This window comes from Sceloporus occidentalis, unplaced genomic scaffold, assembly GCF_023333645.1.
Source record: "Sceloporus occidentalis isolate IW3139 unplaced genomic scaffold, rSceOcc1.0.p SCAF_90, whole genome shotgun sequence".
Lineage (NCBI taxonomy): Eukaryota > Metazoa > Chordata > Lepidosauria > Squamata > Phrynosomatidae > Sceloporus > Sceloporus occidentalis.
In genome coordinates, this window is record NW_028317070.1 from 3,728,115 (window position 1) to 3,755,521 (window position 27,407).

Below are 27,407 nucleotides of genomic sequence, written 5' to 3' on the forward strand. Positions count from 1 at the left end.
ATACGTGATTCGTGTAGACAACTTACGCTGCAGCCGGAAGGAGGTGTGGCTCGCAGCGTGGGGTTGTCTGCGTCCATCGCGCAGACCTTCCCCGGCTGTCAGAGATCAGAGTTCCCTGCACCGGCGGGGGAGTGTTAAATGCATAAGGCATTTCTGGAGGCAGAGTGCTCTATGAAATGCCTTTTAACCCCCTTAATGCCACTTTGCCTCCAGAAATGCCTTTTTATCTCTCTATACGCCACTCTGCCTCCTGAAATGCCTTAAACCTCCCTATATGCCACTCTGCCCCATAACATGCCTTTTAACCCCCTTAATGCCAGAGTGGCATATAGGGGTATAAGGCATTTCTGGAGGCAGAGTGGCACATAGGGGGTCAAAAGGCATATCATGGGACACAGTGGCATATAGGTTTAAAAGGCATATCATGGGGCACAGTGGCATTTAGAGGGTTAAAAGGCATATCATGGGGCACAGTGGCATATAGGGGTATAAGGCATTTCTGGGGCAGATGTGCATAACTGGGGGGCAGGTTGGAAAATAGAACCAAAATATTTTTCTCAATCATAGCTTTTATTAAAAAAATAGTTTACATGAATTAACATTTACTGGTAAAACTTTTTTGCTATAGGGTCGTCTTATATTCAGGCTTTTTCTTTTTTTCCTAAATTAATATTCAGATTTGGGGGGTCGTCTTATAATCGAGCAAATACGGTATTAGCTAATAAGACAGTCTCGAGTCAGCTTGAGCTTAATTGAAATGCCTGGCTCTGCTTCACTTTTTATGTCTCTTTGCAAGCCAGCTAAACACTTTTAAGGTTTTTTGGCAATTGTCCACATTTTTTTGAAGGGTGGGCTGCCCCCCTTGCCCCTCCTGCAAACACTCATGGCTCATACTGCACAACTACACCTCTACTATATATGTTTCATCCAAGTATAAAATAGTTATTTATTATTTTTCTGGCATTTATTTTCATATAATAAAAGTTTTTGTAACTTTCTCTCAACAAAGATCAATATATTTTGCATATAATAAAAATAATAGGGTACTGTATATTCAATAACTACCCTATTAACTATAATATACTGGATAGGTGAAAAATATATCACAAATACCTTGGTAACAATCTTCACATAGGCTGCAAAGGAAAAACCAGAGACAAAAATATACCCTTTATCTCAGTTAATGAACCCGACCCAGTATATCTCTGTTTCTATCTCTCATTTTGCATCAAAGTCTATGCTATTTAATTACTTGCGACATATTTTTCTCCATCTTTAAATCCAGCCCAATATGTTTGCCAAACATTGTTTTTAATTTTCAAATACAGTGAAATAAGAATTTTATCCACTATCAATCAGCAAGATGTCTGTCAGTAAGGAGGCAGCTATACTTCTATGCATGCTGGAGGCCAGTCTCCGTAACCAACCAGCAACCAGACTGATTTTTTTTTTTTATATATAAAAAGGTCAAATTCTGGCCACTTGGCAACCATATGAAAAGGTATGAGGCGTGTAAGGTTTTTCTACAAGTTTAGCTCACATTTAATATCTGCTTTGTGCCTTGTACTATACCTAAAATTTTATGATTCCCCACCCAAAATAATTTTCCTTTAAAACCCGAAGATTATTTTGACTTTTTGCAAGCATCACAACATGCCTTTAACAGAAGATATTTGTGAATTCTGATTATGTGGCATTGAAGATTCTTAGTTCTTTGGAGAAATCAGGGAAATTACACTGGCGCCAAAGAGTGTTTTTGAGGACTTTCACTTGGAGAATTATAGTCTAATAAATGAGCTCTACAGTGCTTCTACTTCTGAAAATAGAAACTTATTTTGAACTAGTTTTATTTTTAAAGTCTATTCCTCTTCGACAACAATGCCAGGAAAGCTGTTAGCATTGATATATACAAATGACCTACAGAAAACCTTCAGATGAAATTAGCATTGCATACCAGGTCTCGATGAAGCACCCAGTTTGCGTGCAGATAATGGATTCCATCCAGGATCTGATAGAGCAGTGATTTGACCATTGACCTTGGCAGCTGCATGGGCTTTTTATTTGCTTTTGAGGCACGATGAAACTTGATAATATGCTAGAACAGAGGAGGAAAAGAGAGCATTAACCTGGTTTGAATCATAAGATGGCAAATACAGATAACACCTGAGCCACAGCAAGGTGCAAGTAAAATCAAGACGATCAACTAGGTCCAATGCACCATGAAACAGTCCAGTAACACCATGACTGGTTTTCATTACCAAGCAGATGAGTGGAGCCAAAATTTTGCCTGTGTACCTTTTATTATCAAAGTTGTACATATTATACAAAATATAAAGAGATTAAGTTGTTCAAAAGTCTATCCATGATCTGTGTCACAGCAAAACATTTGGGTTTAATTGTGACTTTAAAGAGAGAACAAGTGTTTGGTAGATTTGTGCATTGGGTTCGTACATTTGAATTACATTTTAACAAAATCTGCCAATTCTGTTAATTTGTACGAATGTCCAAATCAGATCAGGGATATCAGATTTTAAGATTCAACTTTTGGGCATGCTAATATTTCCCCCTTAAAAGTACAAATCACGTCAAACAATACGACATAAAAGTTTATTTAGAAGGACCATGGGTCAGGTTTAACAGTCCCTTGTTGGAGCCAGACTCCTGCAGAAAGATCATGCTGGATATGCAGTGAAATGTTGCTGAAGGAAATTGAAATGGATGTTCTCTCACAGCAGATGTTTCCTTAGATTCATAGACACTGCTGTCAATAAATTGACTTGCCAGTCACTATGACAGCTGTGTAGCGCTCTCTGATGCTGTGTGACAGGTTGTGTTATCCATATGGAATAATGAGACTAATTTCTAAATATAAATCTTAACCCCTTGACTGCTAACGATGGCATGGTGCTGTCGCTAGCAGTCCCAGTCAGGTGCTAATGACGGCACCATGCCGTCGCTAGCACTCTCCTACCTTTATGGAGGTCTGTGGACCCCCATCACCACCTACCCCGGCGATCTGCCCCTCACACTGAAGGGCATCACCAGGGCCACCCGATCCGGCCGGTGACGGCACGCGCAATGACGCGATGACGTCACCGCGCAACTTTATTAATAACGGACAATTGTCAGTTAAAGCGGTATGGGGGCATGCTGCTTAGATGCCTTTATCTCAGGCATCTAAGCAGCTACAGACCCCCAACATCGCCTCACCTTTCCAATGGTATAATGCTTGTGAAAAAAGAATAAAAAATATTAAGTAAAAAAAATAAAAATGTACAAAAAAAGTAAAAAAAATTATTTGGGGGTCTCTAAAGGCAGATAAATAAAGATCAAAATTGCCTAGAGACCCCCAAATTAAATTATCTAAACATAAACTAGTTTAACTTTAAAAAAAAAAAAAAAAGTTTAAGTATTCTAGCTAAATAATCACTGTGGTAGCCAATGTTACGACAGTGATCATATCGCTATGAAAAGTCACATTCCCTTTTTAAAAATGGCCGATACTAAATTTTAACCCCATGATCCATTTGATCATGGGGTTAAATTTAGCCAATGGTAGAGGGAGACAATTTTTGAAATCCTGATGAACTGCAAATATTATTAAAATCAGCCATTTAGCCTGTGTGGTACGTGAGTAACCATCTCATCCCTGGAGCTCCTTGCATTTTTACTGCAAAACTTATTTTTGCTGTAAAAGTGATTTTTTTTTTTCTCCCTTTACCATCATTTCTTTGGGATTGTAAGGGGAAAGAATGGTGTGTGCTACTGTGAGTGAATGTATGGAAAGTATGGTGTGTGCTTCTGCGAGTGAATGGAGATATGAAAGGCGTGTGTCAGTAATTAGGGTTGAAGCCTTGACGTGGCATTACTGCTCAAGTAAGAAGTTAAATTATGGCACAAAAAGTACATATTTGCAAAAACTACACCCCTTGGCGCATCAAATGAGGGGCTGTATGTGTTTCTATTACAAACCTGGAGTGCGCAAGACACAAATGAACATGTCGCTATGGTTAGAAAAAACATATTTTCTAGCCAAAGCGATATATTCCATCATTATTTGTGCACTCAACTTTTGTCCTAGAAATACATGTAGCCCCTCATTTGAAGCGCCAAGGGGTGTAGTTTCTTGAAATGTGTACTTTATGTACCCTAATTTAACTTCCCAGATGTCTAGACCACTTTAACTTCAGATATGGCAGATTGGAGAATCTTGTCAAAAATTGTCTTAAAACATTTAGGGGTGATGCCAGCAATTAGACAGCTCTAGACAGCTGGAAAGTTAAATTATGGTACATAAAGTATACATTTTCAGAATATATAGTTTTTGGCATATTTTAACATCCCAGGCAGCTAGAGCTGTTTAATTGATGCCAGCCATGCATTAAATGTAAAGATGTCTTTTGTGATAGTCTAATAAATTTAACTTTTAGCAATAAAATATTAGAAAAACACAGTCTACTGTTCTCAATTTCAGTTTATTTTAGACCGGTTACCTACTACAAATATTTAGCAGCACAGCTTTTGATATTAGAGTTTAGAAAAATAAAATTACAAACTAGTTTTTATTGAGTCGGAAGTGAAAAATTACACTTTTTTCCCATTTTTGGCTATATTTTGCAAACCTGATGAGACATACACATATAAAAATGGTATATTTGGAATCTGCTGGGTGTGCTGAAAAAAACAATATACGGTTTGTATAGTTTATTCCCAAGAAATTTACTTCTAAACGCGTTTAAACGTGAGATGCACCAAAATGCCGAAAACCAGTTTAGCACCAGGGTGGGAAATGGCTTAGCAGCCAAGGGGTTAAGGTCATTCTCTGATTTTCCAGCAGAGGGACTGTCATTTCAGAAATAATAGTGCAGCAGGCTAAGCACATATTCTCCATGCAGTTTTAAGCATTTGTGACCTGGATAACTCTGCTTGTATTATATGTATTGTTTTATTAATAAGAATCGAAATTCTATGATATTCAACACCAAGAACAAATACCGTATAGAGTGACCACAATACCGATACTTACATGAAATGACCCTTAGAATTAAAAAGTAATATTATTCATTTATAATTAATAATTTTACTGACATTATTATTATCTTTTATTTATATAGCGCCAACAATTTACGCAGCGCTTAACACAATACATATATTCAAGGGGTATGACAAGACTGGAATTGAGAGACTAAGACAAACCGATACATTAGGTGGAGAGACCCCTGCTTGCAAGCTGACATAATTTCCTTAGCACTAAAGGTCAGATCAGGAACAGCTCAACGATTTTGGCCCTTGATTTACAGTTTAATCACTCTAAGACATGCACTATACAGAGCCATTCCAGACCAGCCAAAGCTCAACAGGTTGATTTTTCATATTGCATAGTGGTGTTGTGAGCTAAGGTGTTTCGGGTCATCACAACTCACCTACAAACTCAGTTTAGTGAAAATAATTCTTTAGTGTATCCATAGAGAGCACAGACCACATCTTAGTAACAGGGGATCCTTACCCACAAGTCATGTTCAGCATAATCAAACAGCAACCAAACTTTTCTATCGCTGTGAGACAGGAACACTTTCTGTAACGCAATTACATTTGGATGCTTCAATTCACGCAAGAGCTGAAAAAAACACAAAGAATGTTATGTTATATATAACAGCTGTAAACAATGATAAGAACAAATTGAAGGAAACACTGAAACCATGAATGATACACATTAAAATTAACATAATTGTATGTTTACCTGGTTAATTCTCCCTCAAACAGACATTTACTTTAATAAGATAATGAAGAAATAGTAAAGGCAGAGCATTATTCTCTATTACAAATCAACATGCTCTAGAAAACATGTTTTATACTTTTATCACTTGCGTCAGTTACAGATATGTCATCAAGAATGAGATGAAGAGAATACATAGGTTTTTTTAGCCACTATCCTTTTGATGAAAGCACCTGCAACTTTTTCCGACGTGCACAAAGGATGAAACAAAAACGTTAAATTTGACCAGTACAAAGAGTATCATTGTCACAAAACAAAAAGGTAGCAACAGGATTCTTTTTGATCTCTATGAAAAGAATTGCTCCAAGGGTACTTAAAGGGTACCACTTGATTTCACACAGATAACCAATGTCCTCTCTAGAGCTTGTTATTAAGAGTAATGGACACATTAATAGAGCGTAATTAGCGTATGTATATACTGTATGTATATATATATATATACAATGTAAAAAAATAGAGTATTGCAGAGTATGCGGTGTATATATATATATATATATATATATATATAATACTGCTATACACTGCTACTGATCACCAAGATAAGTGTAGAGATTTACTCAATACTACGAATAAATGCACAATTAAACAAAGCCCTCTTATGCATAGGAAAGCACTCTCCATTTAATCAGCCCTAGTATATTTTCAGTTAAATTATATTTGTCATTATGAATTATAAATTCTCTTAATTTTAAGTTTGTGCCATTTACCACATCTATGAATTCAAATGCTTAAGATGCAGGGACCTGCATTAAACTTGGAGTTTACAGATTCAAAATGTCCACTCTTCAATTATTTTTGCATTACGAAGGGCTTCTGCAAGCAGCAATGCATTGACACTGTAAAATGTACAGTTGTATTTTATGTATTTCAGCCCCACAAAAAAGGATGCATTTTAATGTAAACTGTATATGCATTCTTCAAAATCAAACAACATACAATAGCACTCACCTAAGAAAGAAGCTGCAGCTGCCCTACTCTTTTATGGTCAGATGATCCTTGCCGCTGTCTGGCTGCTTGAAGCAGCCATCGAGAGTCAGGAAAGAATTCCCATTGAACTTAATGGGAGCGCTTTCTACACAGGGGTCTGAACAACCACAGCATACGTTGAGCCATTACTGAAGCTTAACCGGCGTCATAATAACTCACAGATACCCTACACACAAGGGGCCACTCAGCTATCATATGGACTAAAGACCATAGGATGGCTGGAGTGTTCCTTTAAAGTAATGCAATCTCATCGAGGATTTAATCAGCTCATCCTTTCTTGCAGGACAAGCTTATTGCGCTTTTATTTCAAAACTTTGTTCTGCTATACAACCGTGGCAATATTGTTTTACACTATTATTTTAAAATCATTCTGGCAACCACAACTGTACCACATTAGGAAGTAGTTGATGCCTGAAAACATCTTCATAAGGGACAGAGACCTTGGCAGCTGCATGGCTGGCTCTCTTCTCTACTTACATAGACCTAGCGAAATGTGCGTTGTTTGTGCATTGTGTGCTAACACTGGAGCTAATATGCTCTGCTTTTGGCATACTATAAGCATGCTGGCAGCCAGTACTTAGAACCATTTATTTTACTGTCCATTTTAACAATTCATGATGTTTATTGGTGTACCCACTTTAGAATATATAAAGGGTTCTTCTCTTGTTCCATTGATGAAAATCCTTCACTAAAGAGTTTTTATTTTGAACCAGATATGTAGCATTTTCTAGTTCCACCTTAGTTTTTGTTTTAATGGAGCGTTTCAGAAAAGCTGCACAGTTGTTGTGCTGATATTAATGCCAGTGGAAGTTTGGAACTTCAGCTATGGAATCAGCAGAGCGTTGGCAAATTTTAAGCACCATGCACCTCAGCACTCTGTCCACTCAGTGATTTTACGTTTTGCGGCTGAGTTGTTGCTGTTCTTAAATGGGGACATACCAAGAAATTTTGAACAATGCTATGCTTCCAACTTTGTGGGAACAGTTTGGGGAAGACCCTTTTCGATTCCAGCATGACTGTGCCACAGTACACACAGCAAGGCCCATAAAGACATGGTTGGATGAGTTTTCTGTGGAGGAACTTGACTAAGCCCTGACCTTAACCCCCTCAAACACCTTTGGGATGAACTGGAAAAGAGATTGGGAGCCAGGCCTTCACATCCAATATCAGTGCCTGACCTCACAAATGCTCTACTAGACAAATGGGCAACAGAAACACTCTGAAATCGTGTGGAAAGCCCTCCCAGAAGAGTGAAAGCTGTTATAGCAGCAAAAAGGGGGGGGGGGCAACTCCATATTAATGTCTATGTATTTAAAATGCATAAAAGTCCCTGTTGGTGTAATGGCCAGGTGTCCCAATACTTTTGTCCATATAGTGTATGTTCTCTAAGACATCTACTACTTGTTTTTAGAACTTTTGGGAATGAAAAAAATGCATATCCTAGCAGACTATGCTCTTGTGAGTGACGCAAATTAGTTTTATTTAATACTCCACTGTCATCTCTTTTATCCCTCCTGAACCCTCTTGCAAGTCAGAAAATATTACACATTTTGAGATAAATTCTATTTAATTTTACATAAACGCTAAATGCTAAGTCCAGAGATGTTTCTGAGCTTTTCACAGGGGAAAGAGGGGTAATCGCAAAGCACTAATTACATAAGGCACATAAACACAATACTTATCTGATAGGAAAACAAATATGAATAGAGGATCTCTTTTTTTCTCCAATAGATTTTTCTAAGCAGCTTTGTAGAATATTTGGCAACATGTGTGCTATGATTATATAACTGAACAGCTGGGCATTTAAAAAAACATAATGTCCAGTCATGCAGAAGTATTCAATAGGTAAAGTGAATGTACAAAGCATTCTATGTCAGTGTATTTGTAATGGCATCTGCTTGCTGTCCAGGTCCTGTAATCACAGAATGTACGTTTTAAAAACATGTTTACCCACATCTATGAGATGTGCGGTAGACGAGTAAGTTCAAGAAAACGTCAAGCTTTTTAAAATAGAAAATAAAAAAAAAGCATATTCCTTAATATGTGAAATCTGAAGACTAACCATAACAAAATATTATCTTGGAGTCTCTTCAGTGGCTAGATCTTATTGACCTCATACCAAGTGAGCAGGGAGGTAGGCTAGAAAACCTTAGCTTAGAGGCAAGTTAAACAAGAAGACCAAGTATTATGGCTGCGTAAAAGTGTATTCAGAAGTGATCCAAACGCTAACACTCATTAAGAGACATGCATGGAGAGTATTAGAGGACTGCATTGGGAACTTGCGGGCGGTCTTGCTGGGGTTGCGGGCGGGAGCGGGTGCTCAGGCACTGTACCCGCGGGTCCCGGTAATCCCGCGCAGTCCCACAAGGCTGCCTTCTCGCTGCTCCCTTACAGTGTCTCCTCTCGTGCTCCGCCCAGGAACAAAACGGAGTCACGTGATGTGGCATCACTTCCCGTGACTCCGCCTTGTTCCTGGGTGGAGCAAGAGAAGAGACGCTGTGAGGGAGCAACTCGAGGGCAGCCTTTAGGGTTTGCACGGGAAATCTGCAGTTCAGGTAAGGAGGTGGGCTTGATTGTGGCGGGAGCGGGCGGGATTGGCCACGTATGTGGCGGGAGCGGAACACCCAAATTGCGGGAGCAGGCGGGATTGGGCAAAAAAATCAGCAGGAACGGGCGGGAGTGGGATTGAGAAAGCAGTCCCGCGCAGGGCTCTAGAGAGTATTCCCCCTATGAAGCACACAAAAGCTCAACTGGATGAATGGACATATCTGATAACACTTTAAACAACTTCATATGTTTTCTCACAATTACCAACTCTGCCATTAGGAAAACACAATCTGACATGATCCATAAAATGCAAACCAAGGTCTTTGGTCAATATGGTAACAAACACGTTAAAGTGTCAAGTGTGTATAGATTTGTCATCTTAATGTAGCGAAACTCCAAAAATTGGCCTGGCCCATGATGGGGAAGAAAATGTGCTCTCATCCCTGGGGTTGGTCCCAGTGGTAGATCCAAGGGTTGAAACTAGAATATTCTTTTTTTATGAACCAGTGGATAGGCAATGAATCCTTTATCTGACTTCCTCAAAAATTAGTTGCTTTTAGTTTATGGTCGGCAATGGATAATCATGCATAAAACATTAAAATCTATTGTCCAGGAATTTTGCCATTTGTTTCGCTAAAAAGGTTTCTGTGTTCATATAAGTTCCCAGATATGATTGTACTTCTTTGGTCTTCCAGGTACATGTTTTCATGATGTATCTGATACCTCATTGGTCACAAAGTTGAGTTGAGTACTCTGTTGGGTCACTAGCGCTCACTGCACAAAGTAGAGGTTACACTCACTGCATTAACTACCCCTCCCACTCTTTAAATCTGTCACTTATTTGTTCAAGGTTTACCAATATCATCAATTTGGACACCTAAAATGTTATCTACTGAACTGCAAAATATGTTGGGAGTAGAAACAAACAAAAATCCCTAAAATAAATAAATAGTGACCTACAAATAAAGATTCAATGAATATATGTAAATAATGCTGTCATAAATGATTTTGGTAAGTACAAAAATGCACTTATACAGCTATAATTAAAGATATGACTTCCAAATCCCACTCCCTTTATTCTGCAGTTACTCCTGCCAATGGTACAATTATACTGCCATGATAATGAACGGTTTATACAGCAGTGACTAGCCCAAGAATACATGACGCAAAATATGACCGTAAATTCCATTTATTCTATATATAGGTCAATTCAGGAGACTCAGTGGCTAGTGACACTTTAATAAATCACTTTCACTTGTTATCAGATAACAAACATCAGTGTCAACAGATATCCTCCATAATTATGTTCTGCAACAATCATTGGATACACAAATAACAAGATATTACAGAGTCAACATGTAGAAATATACATAAAATTACAGAACTCACACGCAAACATGAGTCTACATGTCTTGTGCACCGATGATTCAATACAAAAGCAAGGAACATGCCTGAAAATCGTTACCACCAATTAATAGAAAAAAATTGTGTCAATGTCTTTTGTCAATATTCTGTGTAATGGGACATTTACTTCAGAGCAGAATGTTTAATTTTCATTTAAGGGAATCATTTTAACAAAAATAACTGTTCTAAAACCATGGATGCGTGAAGGTAGGTGTCACTGATACACCTTAACCGAGGCGCCCACCGGGATCACGTAACCTCAGTATTACAGCTCTGTAACACAAAAGCTACGGAAAAGCTGTCCAAACAGGACGCACGTTATAGACTTACTAATTAAAACTGCAATAAAAAAGTAAACTTTGCTCCTCTTTCATTCACATATTTTGTATTATAATTGTTGATTCAAGCCACACATGTGTTTATGTGGAAAGTAATTTATCTGACGCATTTCTAGCATGTAGATGTTAATCGGCTGATGCCCAGTGTTGCTAGCCAACCAAGCCAATGTAATAAAATTATATTATAGCAAGACAGCCCTCGTCTGTATAGCAACAGAAAGTGGCTATATATATCCATACACATACAGTATATATATACATAACTTTTTTAATGTTTTAATAATTTAAGTGCTAATCTCCTCAAGTGATCAGAGTTAATCCCACAGCCAATATTCTCAAATGTCTTCTAAAGGTTTCATATTATAATGATTTATAACGCATCAGGATCAGCTCCGATTCGAAGACTTAATACACAACCTTTTAAGCATCTCAGAACAAGTATCCTTTAAAGAAAATGTTGTTCTGTGATTTTTTTGGTAGCATATATTTGCGTGTATGTGCTGTTGGCAGCCCATGCTGAAAGCACTGCATTTCTTACTTTCCCAGTCTTCTGAACAGATTAGCAGTTCTCTCGTCTATTTTTAGATTTTCATCACTTTGCCTTTTTACCCATCTCCCCTTAGGCTATTAATTTTCCCTTGATTCTTTGTGGCTAATGCACAATGACTGCAATATCCCTACAGTATGTGGCAAATGCAGCAGCTACATCCACAAGAGAGAACATTCTGTTATTTCAATGACAATAGAACACTTAAAAATACAAATATTTCGCCCCCGCACGTATTACAGGGCTTGCCATCTGTTGTGTGTTCTGGCATGGGTGCATAGCTCGCGGCAGAAGCAATGGATAGAGGTGGAGAGTGGCCTTCTGGGCATACCTGCTGGGTCGTTGCCCTGGCTCGATATGGGTACGGCCAGGAATAGGGCGTCGGCTCACCCTTTCATTAAGGCTACGCTACAGACCTGGCATTTCCTCCCAGGTTTGGGTGCTGACCTTTTCCTTGTTGCTTCTGCTGGGGGGGGCTGGGGATTCACGCCTTCTTAACTACAGATGGCCTTAGGCCATTGGAGAGCCTGGTGGCTTGTGGTACCCTCAAGCTGCTCAATCGATTCCGATACGCTCAGCTGGGCAATTTCTTTCGATCTTTGGGGCGACGGCACCATGTCCTAAGAGACCACACCGCGTTCGAGACGCTATGCGCCTCCACCTCACCCCTGGCCCATGGTATTTCCCGGATCTACAACCTGCTGTTGTCCATCTTGAACCCAGTTCCCCCCCGACTTTTATGAGTCAATGGGAGTTGTCGTTGCAGGACGTCCTCACGGAGAAGGTATCGTTGCTCTCTGAGCAATAGGGATCAGGAAATGTTGTATAAGCTGCTGGCTCTTTGGTATCAGCCCCTGGCAATGGCGACGGGTTATAACCCTGCTATTGCAGACGCATGTTGGAGGTGTGGAGTCTCTCCTGGCTACTTACTACACCTGTGGTGGCATTGCCCACGAATTGCCCTGTATTGGAAAGCCATCCATGAGCGGGTAGGGGCCCTCACGGACAAGCCAATCCCATTTACACTGGAATTTTTTCTTCTCCAACATATGCCTTTTCCGAATTCATGGTATAAGTCTTCTGTTGTGCGTTACCTGGTCACTTGCATTGCATTGGGGTGACCCGGCCCCTCCTTCATTGGGGGAGTGGGTCCGGAAGGTGGAACGAAAGCGGATTCTGGGGGAACTAGTACACTTGGCCACTGACGCGGTAGACCGACATCACAGAACCAGGTTCCACTGGCTGGAGTCTCCCGATCTGAACCCTTGTCGGAGCAGAGTGGACGGTGATTTCGAGGCTTCCGCCTGCTTGCCCAGCGTTCCCCCCCTCTCTCTTTCTTCTTCTCTCCCTCCCCCCCTTTTTTTTCTTCCCCTTATGCGACCCGTCAATCCTCCCCACTTTTTTCCCGATCCCTCCCTCCCCCTCTCCATCCTGATCATGATTTTGAGAGACATTTGCTATACAAAAGTATTGAATAAATAAATTATTTCACAGATAAACAAAAATGTGACCAATTAAAGCCAAAGCCATGCCATTTTACATATATATAATGTGTGTGTGTGTAAAATGTGCAATAAAACAGACTCCTTGGCATAACACACCTGGGCATTTAGTGGATGGTTTATTCAAATTAGCAGACCAAGCAAGCAGTATCTTGTAAATATTATAAATCTTCAACCTAATGGCTAACCACAGCTATAATTTCATTTATTTTGGTCATCTGGAAAAAAAAAATTCCACTATTTACAAATATGACTTATCTTCACGTGTGCTCACCTTTGTCTTATGTACTCAACCTCTAGTATTATGGCCTTGAACAAATCAATAAGTCATGAATTTACTATGCATCATAAGCTAAATACAGAAGGATTAAGTAAAAATCTATGGTTTTTAAGAGGTTTTCCTTTTATTTTTAGAAATAAAAGTGACCATGGTTATAAAACACATCAATGACCATGTAGTAGAGAGGAGAGGATGGAAGCTTTGGAAAAGGGCTGTAGACAGAAACGGAACTGGCCACAGAAAGGGATTAAAAGGGCATCCACTGGGGCAACACATTGTGGGAGTTATGTTGCTCCAAGTGGCAATATAAGTGATTCAGGAGGGACCGAGGATCTTCAAAAGACAGTGCTTGTAAGATCAACACGCAAAGAATGTCATTTGCAAATATGCCCTGTATATATCAGTGGTAGATCTTTGTTGCAGATCATTATGACTACTGACAAGACACTGATAAAACATTCACTATGTGAGTCAATCACATCAAGTATTACTTATTTGATGCTATAGAAACCATAATTTAATTTGGATAATGTTATAATTTCTCAAAGACTTAGGAACAGCAGCAACTCAGCCACGAAATGGAAGACCACATATAAAGACACAGAGGGTCAAGTGCTGAGGTGCATGATGAGTAAAAGTCACCAATGCTCTGCTGATTTCATAGCTGAAGAGTTCCAAACATCCACTGGCATTGATTTCAGCACAAAACTGTGGTTGGAGCTTCATGAAATGGCTTTGTTTTTGCATGATCGAACAGCTGCATGCAAGCCTCACATCACAAAGTACAACGCCAAGCATCGTATTGAGTGGTCTAAAGCACTAGACTCTTGAGCAGTGGAAACATGTTCTGTGGAGTGACGAATCACGCTTCTCTGTTTGGCAGATGCCAAGAAAATGTTACCTGCCGGACTGCATTGTACCAACTGTAAAGTTTGGTGGAGGAGTGATAATGGTATGGGGCTGTTTTCCAAGGGTTTGGCGAGGCCTCTTGCTTCAGCATACCAAGACAATTCTATGTGTCCAGCTTTGTGGGAGGACCTTTTCTATTCCAACATGACTGTGCCCCTAAAAATCCTTATTTATGCAGGTATTATTTATTATAAAAGTGTCCTTAGGGGTACTATAGCACTCACATACTGCAGAAAATGTGAGATGTAGGACAGCTGCAACAACACAAAGATTTACCACAAACACCAAAAAACAAAGAAAAAATTAAAATTAGGAAGGTGTGATGTGCCCAAATTTAAAAATGCACTTAAAACACACAGTTGTGTCACACTTGTGTGTGACTAACACACATTTGTATACTTAATATTTTATCCTTAGTGGGCTTCAGTGGATAGACTTCCAAACCATTTAGCATGTAAAGGAAATGTGCAACAAATATATAGAGTAATATGTTTTATACAGGTGATAGATGTGAGAGTATTATAATCTGACTCACTTCTTCCAGAGTACAAGCTTGGATACAGTGCACCTTCCAAATTTTTGTTTTTTTCATGACTTATTATAGCATATTAAAGGTTTAACCAAATGGTTTTCTCCCCATCTTTTCTTTTCTCCCCCCATAGATGTAGTTTTAGACCTGCTAAGGGAACAGATGATTGTTATTGTGCCCTGAAATGTAAAATCATAGAGGGTGTACTTTCTTTTTCACACAACTGTACTGCATTTATCCAGGACTTTTAGTGACACTAACAGGTGTGTGGTATAACACACTTGCTCTAGCTAAGTGTTTCCACACAATAAAGTAACGGTGTGCAGGAATCAGTGGTATGCAGCAATCTAATTTGTTCTAGGAAATGTAACAGCTGCATAGCAGCAGCACACGGCCATGTGTATCTGTTCATGCTGTTTTCCTGATAGTTGCCAGGCTGCTGTCATATTTTGGCTTCAGCTATCCATCTCTGACAGATGCCTTGTTCTTTTGTTATTTGGTTTTCCATAACAGTACTGCTGATTATCTTTCTTTATCAGTCAAATCAACAGTACATGTTCTATTCAGGATGACCATCACCCCTTAAACAGTTTTTGGAGCCTTTGTGATAAGCCACTAATGCAAGCCATTCTTTAATTGTGGGTTCACACTAATAGTATCTTGTCAGGTATCATTCCATAGGTCATAATTATATAGCACTATGACAAGATGCAGTCAATGTCATATATGAAACAATTTACAGGACCCACTGCTACACATTCCTCTAATTTACTCTCTTTGAATATATACATATACCGTAGTGTATGCTGGGTTAAGCCTGGGGCAGGACATTCAGAGGGGAACAGCCACTGGGCCACTTCACTAGGAGTCAATTGCCCTAATGGTGGTTGGCCTCACTAGTGCTCCATAGCAATCACTTGGCCAGCTGGGGTGATCAAATATATCCCCTGAAACCAGCCACGTTATACTGGGGAGGTCTGCATAGACCTTTGTACTAGCTCCCCACTACCACCTAATGATGGTGCACCAGAATAGGACCTTATACCCCAAAGTTCTAAGTCCTTGTTCATATTTTCAGTGATTAAGGAAAAAGGGGGGAGTGGTAGATCATTCTCTATAAGGTTTTAATATACAGAACAATCCTCAAACACCGAAAAACGTTAACCATTTAACATGCACTAACATGCACAATGAAAATGAACCGCTTTCTATTCATTCCCACTTACTGCAATCTCTCTGCAGGCCGACATGGATATTCCTGTACCTTCAATTTGCTTTAGTGCATACTCTTTTTCATCCTTGCTGCAAAGACAAAAAAATTACTTATTAATATTTCATGACAAGTTAGGTTCCACTATGGTGTTTGATATTTCATCCTGTAGTTTCCCTCACCATGCCTCCATATGCCCTGAGAAATATATTGGCTTTAATCTTTTTTGTAGGACAGGTTTTGTTGGCTGATAAACATTTAAAGTTGAAAAAAAAATAGAAAATATGAATTAGGTATAAAAACATGTATCTATTAAAACTCATATGAGAATAACTTCAAGCAGTATGCTTTATGGACAATTTCACATAGCATTACTCAGCTAAAGAAAATCAGTCAATGTATGTCTATAGGGGCAGTCTAAATATGGCTTGAAACCAAATTTTTGTGCCCATTAGATACATTTTAAGTGACATTTTAATTGCTCGTTTTGCCAGCCAAAGTGTTTGCAAATGTACAATTCTGCATTCTATTGTGCAATGGATTCTGGGTACACACAAACACTCCATGACCTGTATGCACATTGATTTACAGATTTCCTGGGAACGTGGTTGGCACAATGTATAGACATTACTCTGTACTTAATGGAACACTGAAATAATATGCTTGGATGGTGCTGCTCTTTAATGAATGTATTTGAAGTAACAAATCTCTGTAACAAAAGTACTGTATAAAATTAGACTGTCCCACTTAAATCACATTGTAACATATGGAGCAAGATAAACATATGGTATATCAAGTATTGAATAATAACTACATGTATTTATTAACAGGCACATCTAGAATAAGTTAGGGAAATCATTTCGGTCAAGACAGGGACCATACATGAGAAGTAATGCCAGACTATCTGGTTCACCAAACATTAAAATACATTTTACTGCTAGAAAGTTAAAAATGTACAGATGGCTATATTTTAACTGACATCTATAAATACAGAACAGGATATGAGTCAATGATATTTACAGTAGTGCTTACCCAAATACTTTGTTACATGAATCAACATGAACACATATTAATAACTCAAAGAGATCCCGTGGTTTGGTGTAGACTGTGATGCAGCTTCACCTGCATTTTATGTCTGTCAAACCTAATCGGTAATCAACAAAAAAAGAAAAAAAAGATAAATGCATAGCCTACAGGATGTCTGCTCCGAGGCAGATCTCCAAGCCTTCTCCACAAGGCCAGTGGCCTCAGAGGTTTATGGCTGGCTATGTGGTCACGTAACTTAAACTTGTTTGCAATTAATTCTTTAATGGCCCATCATGAAGATTCTATGTAGTGACTCACCTGCATTCAAGAAAGAGTATAATCGAACACAGATTGGGAGTCATATACTGTATACTGTATGTATATATATATATATATATATATATATATATATATATATATATATATAATGAGGCTGTAAACCCCAGGGCATAGCATTTGGGTACAGGTCAGTAGCGTACCTAGCGGGGGCGGGGGATGCGGTCCGCACCGGGTGCCGCTCATCAGGGGGGTGCCAACTTGCCGGCACCGGGCACCCCTCCAGAGACGGACAGTAATGTCCGCCGCTGGAGGAGCAGGCTTGCAAGGGAGCGGTATCGGAGGTCTTTAACAGACCTCCGGCTCCCTTGAGTGATTTTAAGCCGGTTAAAGGGAGATCCCTTGCGATGCGCGCGGCAACTGCTGCTGTGCGCCGGGGTTTGTTGTCAGATCCCGGCGCACAACACTGAAGCCGCGCCCACCGCCGTCCGTGACCTCTGAACCGGAAGAAGACAGAAGAACTGAAGAAGAGAAGCGAAGAGGAGGAAAAGGAGCTGTAAGGAGAAAAGAGGAAAGGTAGGAAAGCATTCAGTGAGAGTGACAGTGAGAGTGGATTAGTATGTGTAGATTGGTATGTGTGGATTGGTATGTGTGGATTGGTATGTGTGTGAGAGTGATGGGTGTTATGCTGTACCATTTCCAATGTCTTTTTCATTCTATAATTATGCTCTAAAGTACTTCATAACTCCCATCACTCTATGCTGTTCCAGGTAAGTGAACTTCAAAGGGGGGAGAGGGTAGATAGTTAGGAGGGGGTAGAGGGGGTAGATAGGGAGAAGGGAGTGATAAGGGGTAGATAGGGCAGAAGGGAGTGAGATGGGGATAGGGGGTAGATAGGGAGAAGGGAGTGAGACAGGGTAGATAGGGCAGAAGGGAGTGAGAAGGGGTAGATAGGGCAGAACGGGGTACATAGGGCAGAAGGGAGTAGACAGGACAGAAGGAGTGATAAGGGGTAGATAGGGCAGAAGGGAGTGATAAGGGGTACATAGGGCAGAAGGGGTAGACAGGACAGAAGGGGGTAGATAGGGCAGAAGGGAATGATAAGGGGTAGATAGTGCAGAAGGGGGTAGATAGGGCAGAAGGGAGTGAGAAGGTGGGTAGTAAGTATATTGGAATAAATAAACAGTGAGAATGAGTGAGAATAAATGAATGTGTGGATGCATTGTGAGAATGGGTGAGAGAATGAATGAATGTGTGGAAAATTTGTGTGAATGAGTGAGAGAATAAATGATTGTGTGAATTAATTATGTGAATGAAAGTGTGAATTAGTGAGTGACTGTAAAAGTGTTTGTGTGTATGATAGATGTATAATTGATTTGTGGAAAGGCAAAGATGGCACAAGCAGGATGTTTGAGCCTTAGGGACCAAGATGACACAGGCAGGGTGGTTATGGGACAAAGATGGCAAAGGCCAGGCTGTTTGGGGACAAAGTTGACTCATGCTAGGCTGTTTGGGGAAAATATGGCAGGTCCTTTGTGTGTAATCTGGGTGCTGGTCAGGTTCTATGTGGGCAGTGTGGACACGAGGGCTGGCTTTGGGTTGTGAAACCTATCATCTGTGCCTGTAGTTTTACCTCTACCTTTATTGCTGAGTTTTTATGTGATTTTCAGTTGATCTATACCTGCAATGCTATGTTTCCATACATTATTATTGTATACTTGCAAATACGGGATTTGTATGTCTGATTCTATGCCTCCAGTGCTGAGTTCACATGTGAACAATAATAATAACAATATTAATATATATATGATTGCTGACAGCAATCACACTCCTATCATGCCCAGGCAACCAGTACATGCTAGAACCTAGACATGATAGGAGTGTGATTGCTGTTAGCAATCATACTCCTATCATGCCAACTCAGCTAGTACATGCTGGAATCTGGGTATGCCTGGGCATGATAGGAGTGTGATTGCTGTTAACAATCATATATATATGTCACGTACCGGGCAGGGAGATCCTCCGGTTCTCCTGGCCGGCAACCGCAGCCGCCGCGAAGTAGGGGGAGACCCCCCGCTTCGGCCCGGCAGCCGCAGCTGCCGCGAAGAAGAGGGAGACCCCCCTCTTCGGATCAGCAGCAGCCGCCGCGAAGAAGGGGGAGACCCCCCGCCTCAGCACGGCAACCACAGCCACTACTGGGGATAGGACTCCCTGCCTCCACACAGCAGCCGCAACCGCCGCGAAGAAGGGTAAGACCCCCCCCGCCTCTGCACAACAGCCGCCGCGAAGAAGGGGGAGACCCCCCGCTTCTGCACAGCAGACGCAGCCGCTACAAAAAAGAGGGAGACCCCCCGCCTCTGCACAGCAGAGGCAGCCGCTGCCACGGCAAGGAAGACCTACCTCCTTCACGCTGCGTTCCCAGCAGCTTCAGCCGGAGGACAGGTCGTGTTCTGGTGTCCGGACACGTTCTTCTTCACGCCACCTAGTGGCGCCTGCAGGTACTACATTGACTTATGGCCGCGCAGGAAGTGACGTAATGGCACTTTGAAAATATTGGCGGGCCCTAACTCCTGGGCCTATTTAAGAGACACTCTAACACTCAGACTTTGCCTTCTGATGGTCGTGCCTATCTAGGTAGCGCCTATCTCAGTACACGTTCCTGTTGTTTACCTGTTATTTGACCTCGGCTTATTCCACGACTATCCTGCTCTCCGGTATCCTGACCTCGGCTATTTCCCACGACGTTCCTGCTCTCCGGTATCCTGACCTCGGCTCTCTGGACTACTCCTTATCAGTGTCTCCTCCTTACGCTGGGTCGTGACAAAATATATATATATATATATATATATATATATATATATATATATATATATATAAATATTGTTATTTATTTATTTTTTGTCCTATTTCGGTGTGACTTACTTTAAATAAAAGTGTTAGATTTTTTTTTTATGGTGGGGGGGGTCATATTCGGTTTCGGCCAGGTAAATGCTGCATTTTCGGTTTCAGTCCAGAATTCCCTACTACTAAGCCAGACAATGAAGTGGTAGGCCCACGCTACATCAATGTTTGGCTTAGTATATAGTGATAGGAGTTATGCTGCACTACTGTCAATGTCTGGCTCAATGTATAGTGATAGGGATTACGCTGTACCACCGTCAATGTCTGCTTCAGTATATAGTGATAGGTGTTATGCTGTACCACCTTCAGTGTCTGCGCCAGTATATAACCATAGAAGCTATGCAGTTTTAAAGTGTGTGTGTGGGGGGATGCCACATACAGGATCCGCCCCAGGTGCCAAATACTTTAGGTACGCCCCTGGTACAGGTGCTATGCAGATCATACATATAGGTCCCTGGGGTGGAGCAATTGGAGAGCAGGGTGGGCCAATGCTCCATTCCCCCATTTAGTGGAAAATCCATGCCGGCTTTTCCAAGAGGTTAGAGGTCTGCAGGATCTGTTTTGGATGCTTTCTCAATAAAGCCTTATTTCAATTGTTGAACTGCTCCAAATTATTTGAATATAAATGTACGTGGACGGAGAGAGAAATAAGACACGCGACACACACTGGGTCAGGTCCAAAATCACTCTGCTTTATTATGTTTATACTATAGTTTATATTGTGCCCGGAAAGAGGGGCATCAGGTTACTTAAATCGTGTTAATTGGTTAATTCTGAATCTATGCGGAAATAGGCAGAAAGTTGTACAAGTTTATACGTGATAGGGGCTATATGCAAACCATATATTTGTTTGACAGCCAGGTGCATAGAAGATTATGTTAGCAATAAGCGTTTCTTGCTAAAAAACCCTGAGCTTGATGAGCAGAGAGACTGTTGGGGGAAGAGAAGTTTCCCTGTGCTCCCTGGGCAAGTAGAGGCCCTGAAGAAGACCATTCCCGAGCCAAGTAGGGCAATACCTGCCTGGACCTTTGTGTGCTGTCTGGAGGAGGTTTTCCAGAGCCTGGCTTAGCTGGGTCTGGCTGGGAGGTCTAGTTAGTTAGTTAAAAATAAAGCACTGTTTTGCTGCAAGTTGGTGTTCCTGAGCCTGATTGCCCTAGAGGACTGTGCTTAAGACCCCTAACTGTGACATTGTATGGCCCTCATGCTACATGGTCACAATATATATATATATATATATATATATATATATATATATATATATATATATATATATATACCAAGGAGCCAACTCCACACTTTGTGACCTTAAGAATCTGCCCCTTTACCAAAAACAAAGACACTAAGGGTCAAAGAATTCCCTGGAATGCTTTTTTCATATGGCTACCTATATTTAGATTTCAAATAGAAATACTTATAAACGTAATAATAATAAATATATTACAGCACTACAGGATGACACAAAATGTAATAAGTTGTAGTGAGAATATAAGAATAATGTATTTGGCAAATGATACACTGAAACAGAACTTGCAAAAAGCTTGATTTTTTAGAAACAACACACATACATACAGCAAATATAATTTTTTTCCACCAGACACCAGCTGTGTTCACAATAAAACAATCTATCATACGCAGGTGCATCTCTCAGCCAAAACAAACATATTAGTTAGTAAAAAAGGAATAAACTGCACACAACTGCCTGTCAGGTGATATGCTGCAACTGCAGGGAAGAGAAACCTGTGCCAGAAATATTTTTTAACATGTTTGAATAATAATAATTTGATAGCCTGGAAGTTCATTTCAGGAAGAAAACAGATTTTTTGTTACTGAATGGGAACCAGTCCTATAAATCTTCTATTCATCTCCTTATTTCATTTTTTTTTTTATCAGAAAAAATGATTTCATCTCCTGCAGTACGGACAGAACATTATCATCACGGTTCAAAATGTAGAGATAGCTGAATGGGCAACACTAGAACTTCAGTAGGTCATGCAATATTAATACATCTTATATGGATGTATGTACTATTTACAGCCTGTACAAGGACATGTGAACTAGATTGAAATGAATTATTCAGGAAGCTGCAGAAGCAAGCCATTACCAAGAAGACAATCTACCTAATTAGGGAGACAAATGTAGTAGCATGTCCGTCAGTGTGGGGCCTGCTGCATTGTACCCATATAGAAAGAAACCAGTTCTCTGACATCCTTGTGCACATTTCAGTAAACTAAGTTTGCTTACTTTATAAGCGCTAATAATATCCGCGCAGTATAAAAGAAGAAACACTAGCAAGAGAAAAGGATGGACTAGGTCCACTAACAATGAAACTTCCAGCACAAACGTAACATGGAAATACATTGTATGTTTAACACCTTCAACGCGCCAGAACCAAGGATCAATATGTGTTTTCGCCTTCTTCATTGTGCTTGCATTTTAAGCAACCACCGAATCCAGATATTTACTAGAATAATACAGCATGTCCTGAGAAATATATCATTCATTCTAAATCACTACTTATTTTGTGGTCGCATTAGAATGTTTATTAGAGCCATTTTTGAAATAAAAAATGTGTACTTTTTATTTAATGTACTTTTAATGTGTACTTTTTTTATTTAATCTAGGGATATATATATATATATATATATATATATATATATATATATATATACATACATATACATACACACACATACATTCAGGTGTTTCAATCTGACCCAATGAAATCAAGCACCTAGCCATACAGTCTTCATTTACAAACATTTGTGAAAAAATGGATTGTTCTGAAGAGCTCAGTGAATTCTGGCACAGTATTGTGATAGGATGCCACCTTTGCAATAAGTCAGTTTATGAAATTTCACCTGCTTGAAAAATGGATGGTAGAGAAAAATAACTAACTAACTAGCAAATAAGCTTAGACACCAATGCCAGCTTTTCTTGCTATATCACTCATACACTAAGTGATATTCCATACATTATATTTAAGACAGGTCCTAAAAAAAAGCAAAAAAAAAAAAAAAGCACTAACCTTTGCAAATGTTCCACAACAGCGCATGTACTACCGACTAAAAATAGCAGTGTAATTTGAATCAACCTCCATGCGACAGGCAATCATAAAATGATCTGCAGTTAGGCTTTAAAAAATGACAAAGCACATTGTGCCTTTGAACAGGAAAGTGTGATTATGCGGATAGCACTGGGTAGTAGATATGAATGCATTTTAAACAATAGGAAAGGGACCTGCAAAGCCAACACTGAATTACAGTTACAAATTTCTAAAACTGTTTCGGTCGTATGTTGATTTTCATATAGCTTTTATTTTTGTAAATGTATTTCCATTCATTCAACTCCACATCTCCCATGTCAAATAACCAAAAATGGGCATTTTGGCTCAGTGGCCTGGCTTTACTAAAACAATTTATGTTCATTTGCACCAGATGTCAAGGGTTAACAAGGCATCTTGCATGAAGAAGAAAGTTCATCCTAAATGTTTTCTGGAGTCCTAGCCAGACCACATCATAAAATCAGTGGGACAGGAAGAGCACCCAAGTAGGAGATCTTCAACAGATACCAGATGTCCTATCCTGGGTGCCATAAACTCTTCAGAGTTATGATTTGAGAAATATGGTTTGGTTTCCATAGTAGAATCATAAGATGAAGAGGTACCATTAAATAATAGTTTAAAGGGGGAAAGCTATGCTGAAATGTGCTTTGCTATCCCCTCCATCCTGCTGACTACATCAGTGCTGTAGCGGCTGCTTTAGCAAATATTGCTCATTCTTCTAATTTAGAATAGATTTTTTAGTTTACAGTTGAAATGTAATCATCGTGATTATGTCAAAGTAGGCAAATTAGACAATGGGAACTGTGTAAATGCAGGATTAACATGGGTGTGAAATAGTTAATAGAAAGGAGACTTGTATTGTAAGTGACTCAGTAAATTGCTGGAGGAAGTGGGTGGGTCTACATGAACCAGCATCAGGCCTTATAAACAGAAGACGGAACACCCAGAGATAATGGATGTGGGTGAGGCATGGAGGAAGAGCCGACACAGCCCTGAGTTAATGTTCGCCAAAATCCAAGCATGAGAGTGCCTGTTCAAGTCCCTGGCAAACCAGGAAAGTGGGTCACGGCTATAACTGGAAATTAAAAAAAAAAAAAAAATACAAATACATTCATAGTGACTCATGTTTGGCACACATTAGTCAGCTTCACCAGCCTTTCGCTTCAAATAAAATTAAAGTTACAGTAAACATTTTTTTTTTTTTATAATGAGAAGACTGCCTATATACCGTATTTGCTCGATTATAAGACGAGCCCCCAAAATCTGAATATTAACTTAGGAAAAAAGAAAAAGCCTGAATATAAGACGACCCTAAAGGAACAAAGTTTTACCAGTAAATGTTAATTCATGTAAACTATTTTTTTAAATAAAAGCTATGATTGAGAAAAATATTTTTTTTGTTTTTATTTCCTTGTATTTTCCAACCTGTCCCCCAGTTACGCACATCTGCCCCCAGGCTTGCCACACCAATATGGCACTGTGGCCCATGATATGCCTTTTAACCCTCTATATGCCACTGTGCCCCATGGTATGCCTTTTGACCCCCTATGTGCCACTCTGCCTCCAGAAATGCCTTATACCCCTATATCCCATTCTGGCATTTAGGGGGTTAAAATGCATATTATGGGGCAGACTGGCATATAGGGAGGTATAAGGAGGTATAAGGCATTCCAGGAGGCAGAGTGGCATTAAGGGAGTTAAAAGGCATTGTATAGAGCACTCTGCCTCCAGAAATGCCTTAAACCCCTATATGCCACTCTGGCATTTAGGGGGTTAAAAGGCATATTATTGGGCAGAGTGGCATATAGGGAGGTATAAGGCATTTCAGGAGGCAGAGTGCTCTATTAAATGCCCCCTTAACGCCACTCTGCCTCCTGAAATGCCTTATACCTCCCTATATGCCACTCTGCCCCATAATATGCCTTTTAACCCCCTAAGTGCCAGAGTGGCATATAGGGGTATAAGGCATTCCAGAAATGCCCTATGCCCCCATTTAACACACACACACACGCACACACACACTTACCGGTGCTTCCAATTTCCTGCTGTATTGCCGGGGCAGCGGGTTGACGTCTCCTTCCGCTGCAGCAGGAAGGAGGTGGAGTTGGCAGCGGGGGTTGTCTGCGTCCGTCGCGCATACCTTCCCCGGCTGTCAGAGATCAGAGTTCCCCGCACCGGTGCGGGGAACTCTGATCCCTGACAGTCAGGGAAGGTATGCGCAACGGACGCAGACAACCCCCGCTGCTAGCCACACCTCCTTCTGGCTGCAGCGGAAGTTGTCTACGCGGACCGCGTAGACGTCAACCCGCTGCCCCGGCAATACAGCAGGAAGCACCGGTAAGTGTGTGTGGGGGGGTGTTAAATGGGGGGGGGGACAGGAGGATCCAGGTCCCCTGCAGCGGTGCAGGGGATCTGGATCTTAGTCTCATAATCAGACATCTATTTGAGGTCTGATTAGAAGACGACCCCGATTAGAAGACGAGGGGTATTTTTCAGAGCATTTGCTCTGAAAAAAACCTCGTCTTATAATCGAGCAAATACGGTAGTTTTAAAGAAAACTCTGCTGGTAACATGCAAGTACATGTTGTTCTGGTACACAAAACATTGAGAAACAAAAATATGAACTGACCACAAACATATGATACTTTGTTCAAATAAACATACTAGTCCATAAAACTTGAAAATGGGTATTCCAATAAATATTTTAACACTTAAGAGAACACTCCACTGAACGTATATAGCCTTGGCAAAGTAAACAAAGGAAAAAGTATGTAGCTTTTGCATAATACTCTTCTCTGTGGCCCACATTGGGTTGCTTAAAGTCCATCAACTGAATGATTTTAATAGGAGCACTTTCTGCGCAACAGTTCAGCTAGTTGGCATTTGAATCCCCCCAAAGCGCTTGTTGCCATGGTTAGCCATATTCAGCTGCTTGCTCCATGGATGTACCACTACCTAAAGGCAGCAGTCAGAACTTAGTTTTACTTTCTTTCACATATTTACATAAGATGCTGATCAGTCTATGATCGATGTGCAGAATTATCTTTAGTTCGGAAGGAAGCAAGTTTGTATGAGTAGTATAGTGTATATTGCTCTCTCATAGTGCTACATTGTTCTGTATATACAAGTTATACCATTGAAGAATGAATCACATATACCACTAATTAATTAATGTAAAGTTAATTCATTTTTTTACTGGGAACACTTGATTCTCAGCAGACACAAAAGCAGGCTGTTGCCGTAGAAACTGAAAACATTTTTACATTTTTGTTTTCATGCTATTAAAGTGCAAAAACATGTTTAACCTCCATGAGTGTTATGTGCCATTCAGGTGATCATGAAATAAAATATGCATGCATAGCAAAAGTAGCTAAACTGGTTGCTAATATGCCTGCTCCAGACCTAAAGAAAAAACTCTGCTATTAATGAGCAAACCCATTAGTGTATCATTGTGCTTATTATCTCTATACACCTCCCAAATGTCCTTATTTGCTCTACTTACACCGTCTGCCATGGGTTCATTACCAACTCTTACTACGGTCTATAACACCTTATATCTACTGTACCCATCCTATAGAACGCTCTTCCTCAACACCTCAGAAATCATCCTCCCTTCCTGATTTTAACGCAATTCCTGAAAACACAGCACTTCATAAAAGTTATTCCGACCACTCAATAAATCCTCTAAAGCACTGAACAATCAAGAATATCCTGCTACGGCAAAGCAATCTTTTTCACTACAACGCATCATACACCTCACAAGTTCACTGCTTTCCTCTTTGACATACAATAAAACACCACATGGCTCTCAACACATACTTCAGTGCTGCTTGGTATACCATTGCTCGTCTCTCTAAAAATATATTTAAGATAATTTCACATTTTTCCCCTCTTGGATCTTAGACCTATTTTCTCCGTGTGTATCGGTTCTCAGCAGAACTTCAGAATGTAAACGCCAACAAATACTACTCTCTCATACGCTTTTAATAAACCACAGAGTACCCATTACACATCTCTGTGGAATCCTTGATACATCATAACTACATCATAATAATATGTTGGTCGACACAAGGCAGTTTGTTAGGTCATGTTTGCCCAGTTCCTTGCAGGTGTA

At 40.2% G+C, this 27,407-nt stretch overlaps 1 protein-coding gene across 2 annotated transcripts in view; it reads right to left on the minus strand.

Moving 5' to 3' along the window:
* Positions 1-27,407, minus strand: part of LOC149284623 (cyclin-dependent kinase 19-like) — a 75,121-nt gene that overhangs the window by 42,670 nt on the left and 5,044 nt on the right. For both annotated transcript variants that reach the window (XM_089496442.1, XM_089496441.1), the window contains exons 2-4: positions 16,046-16,121; positions 5,507-5,617; positions 1,955-2,095 (exon numbers count right to left, since the gene is read on the minus strand). In XM_089496442.1, the coding sequence (XP_089352568.1) occupies positions 1,955-2,095; positions 5,507-5,617; positions 16,046-16,121 (328 nt within the window). The remainder of the gene's footprint in view (positions 1-1,954; positions 2,096-5,506; positions 5,618-16,045; positions 16,122-27,407) is intronic.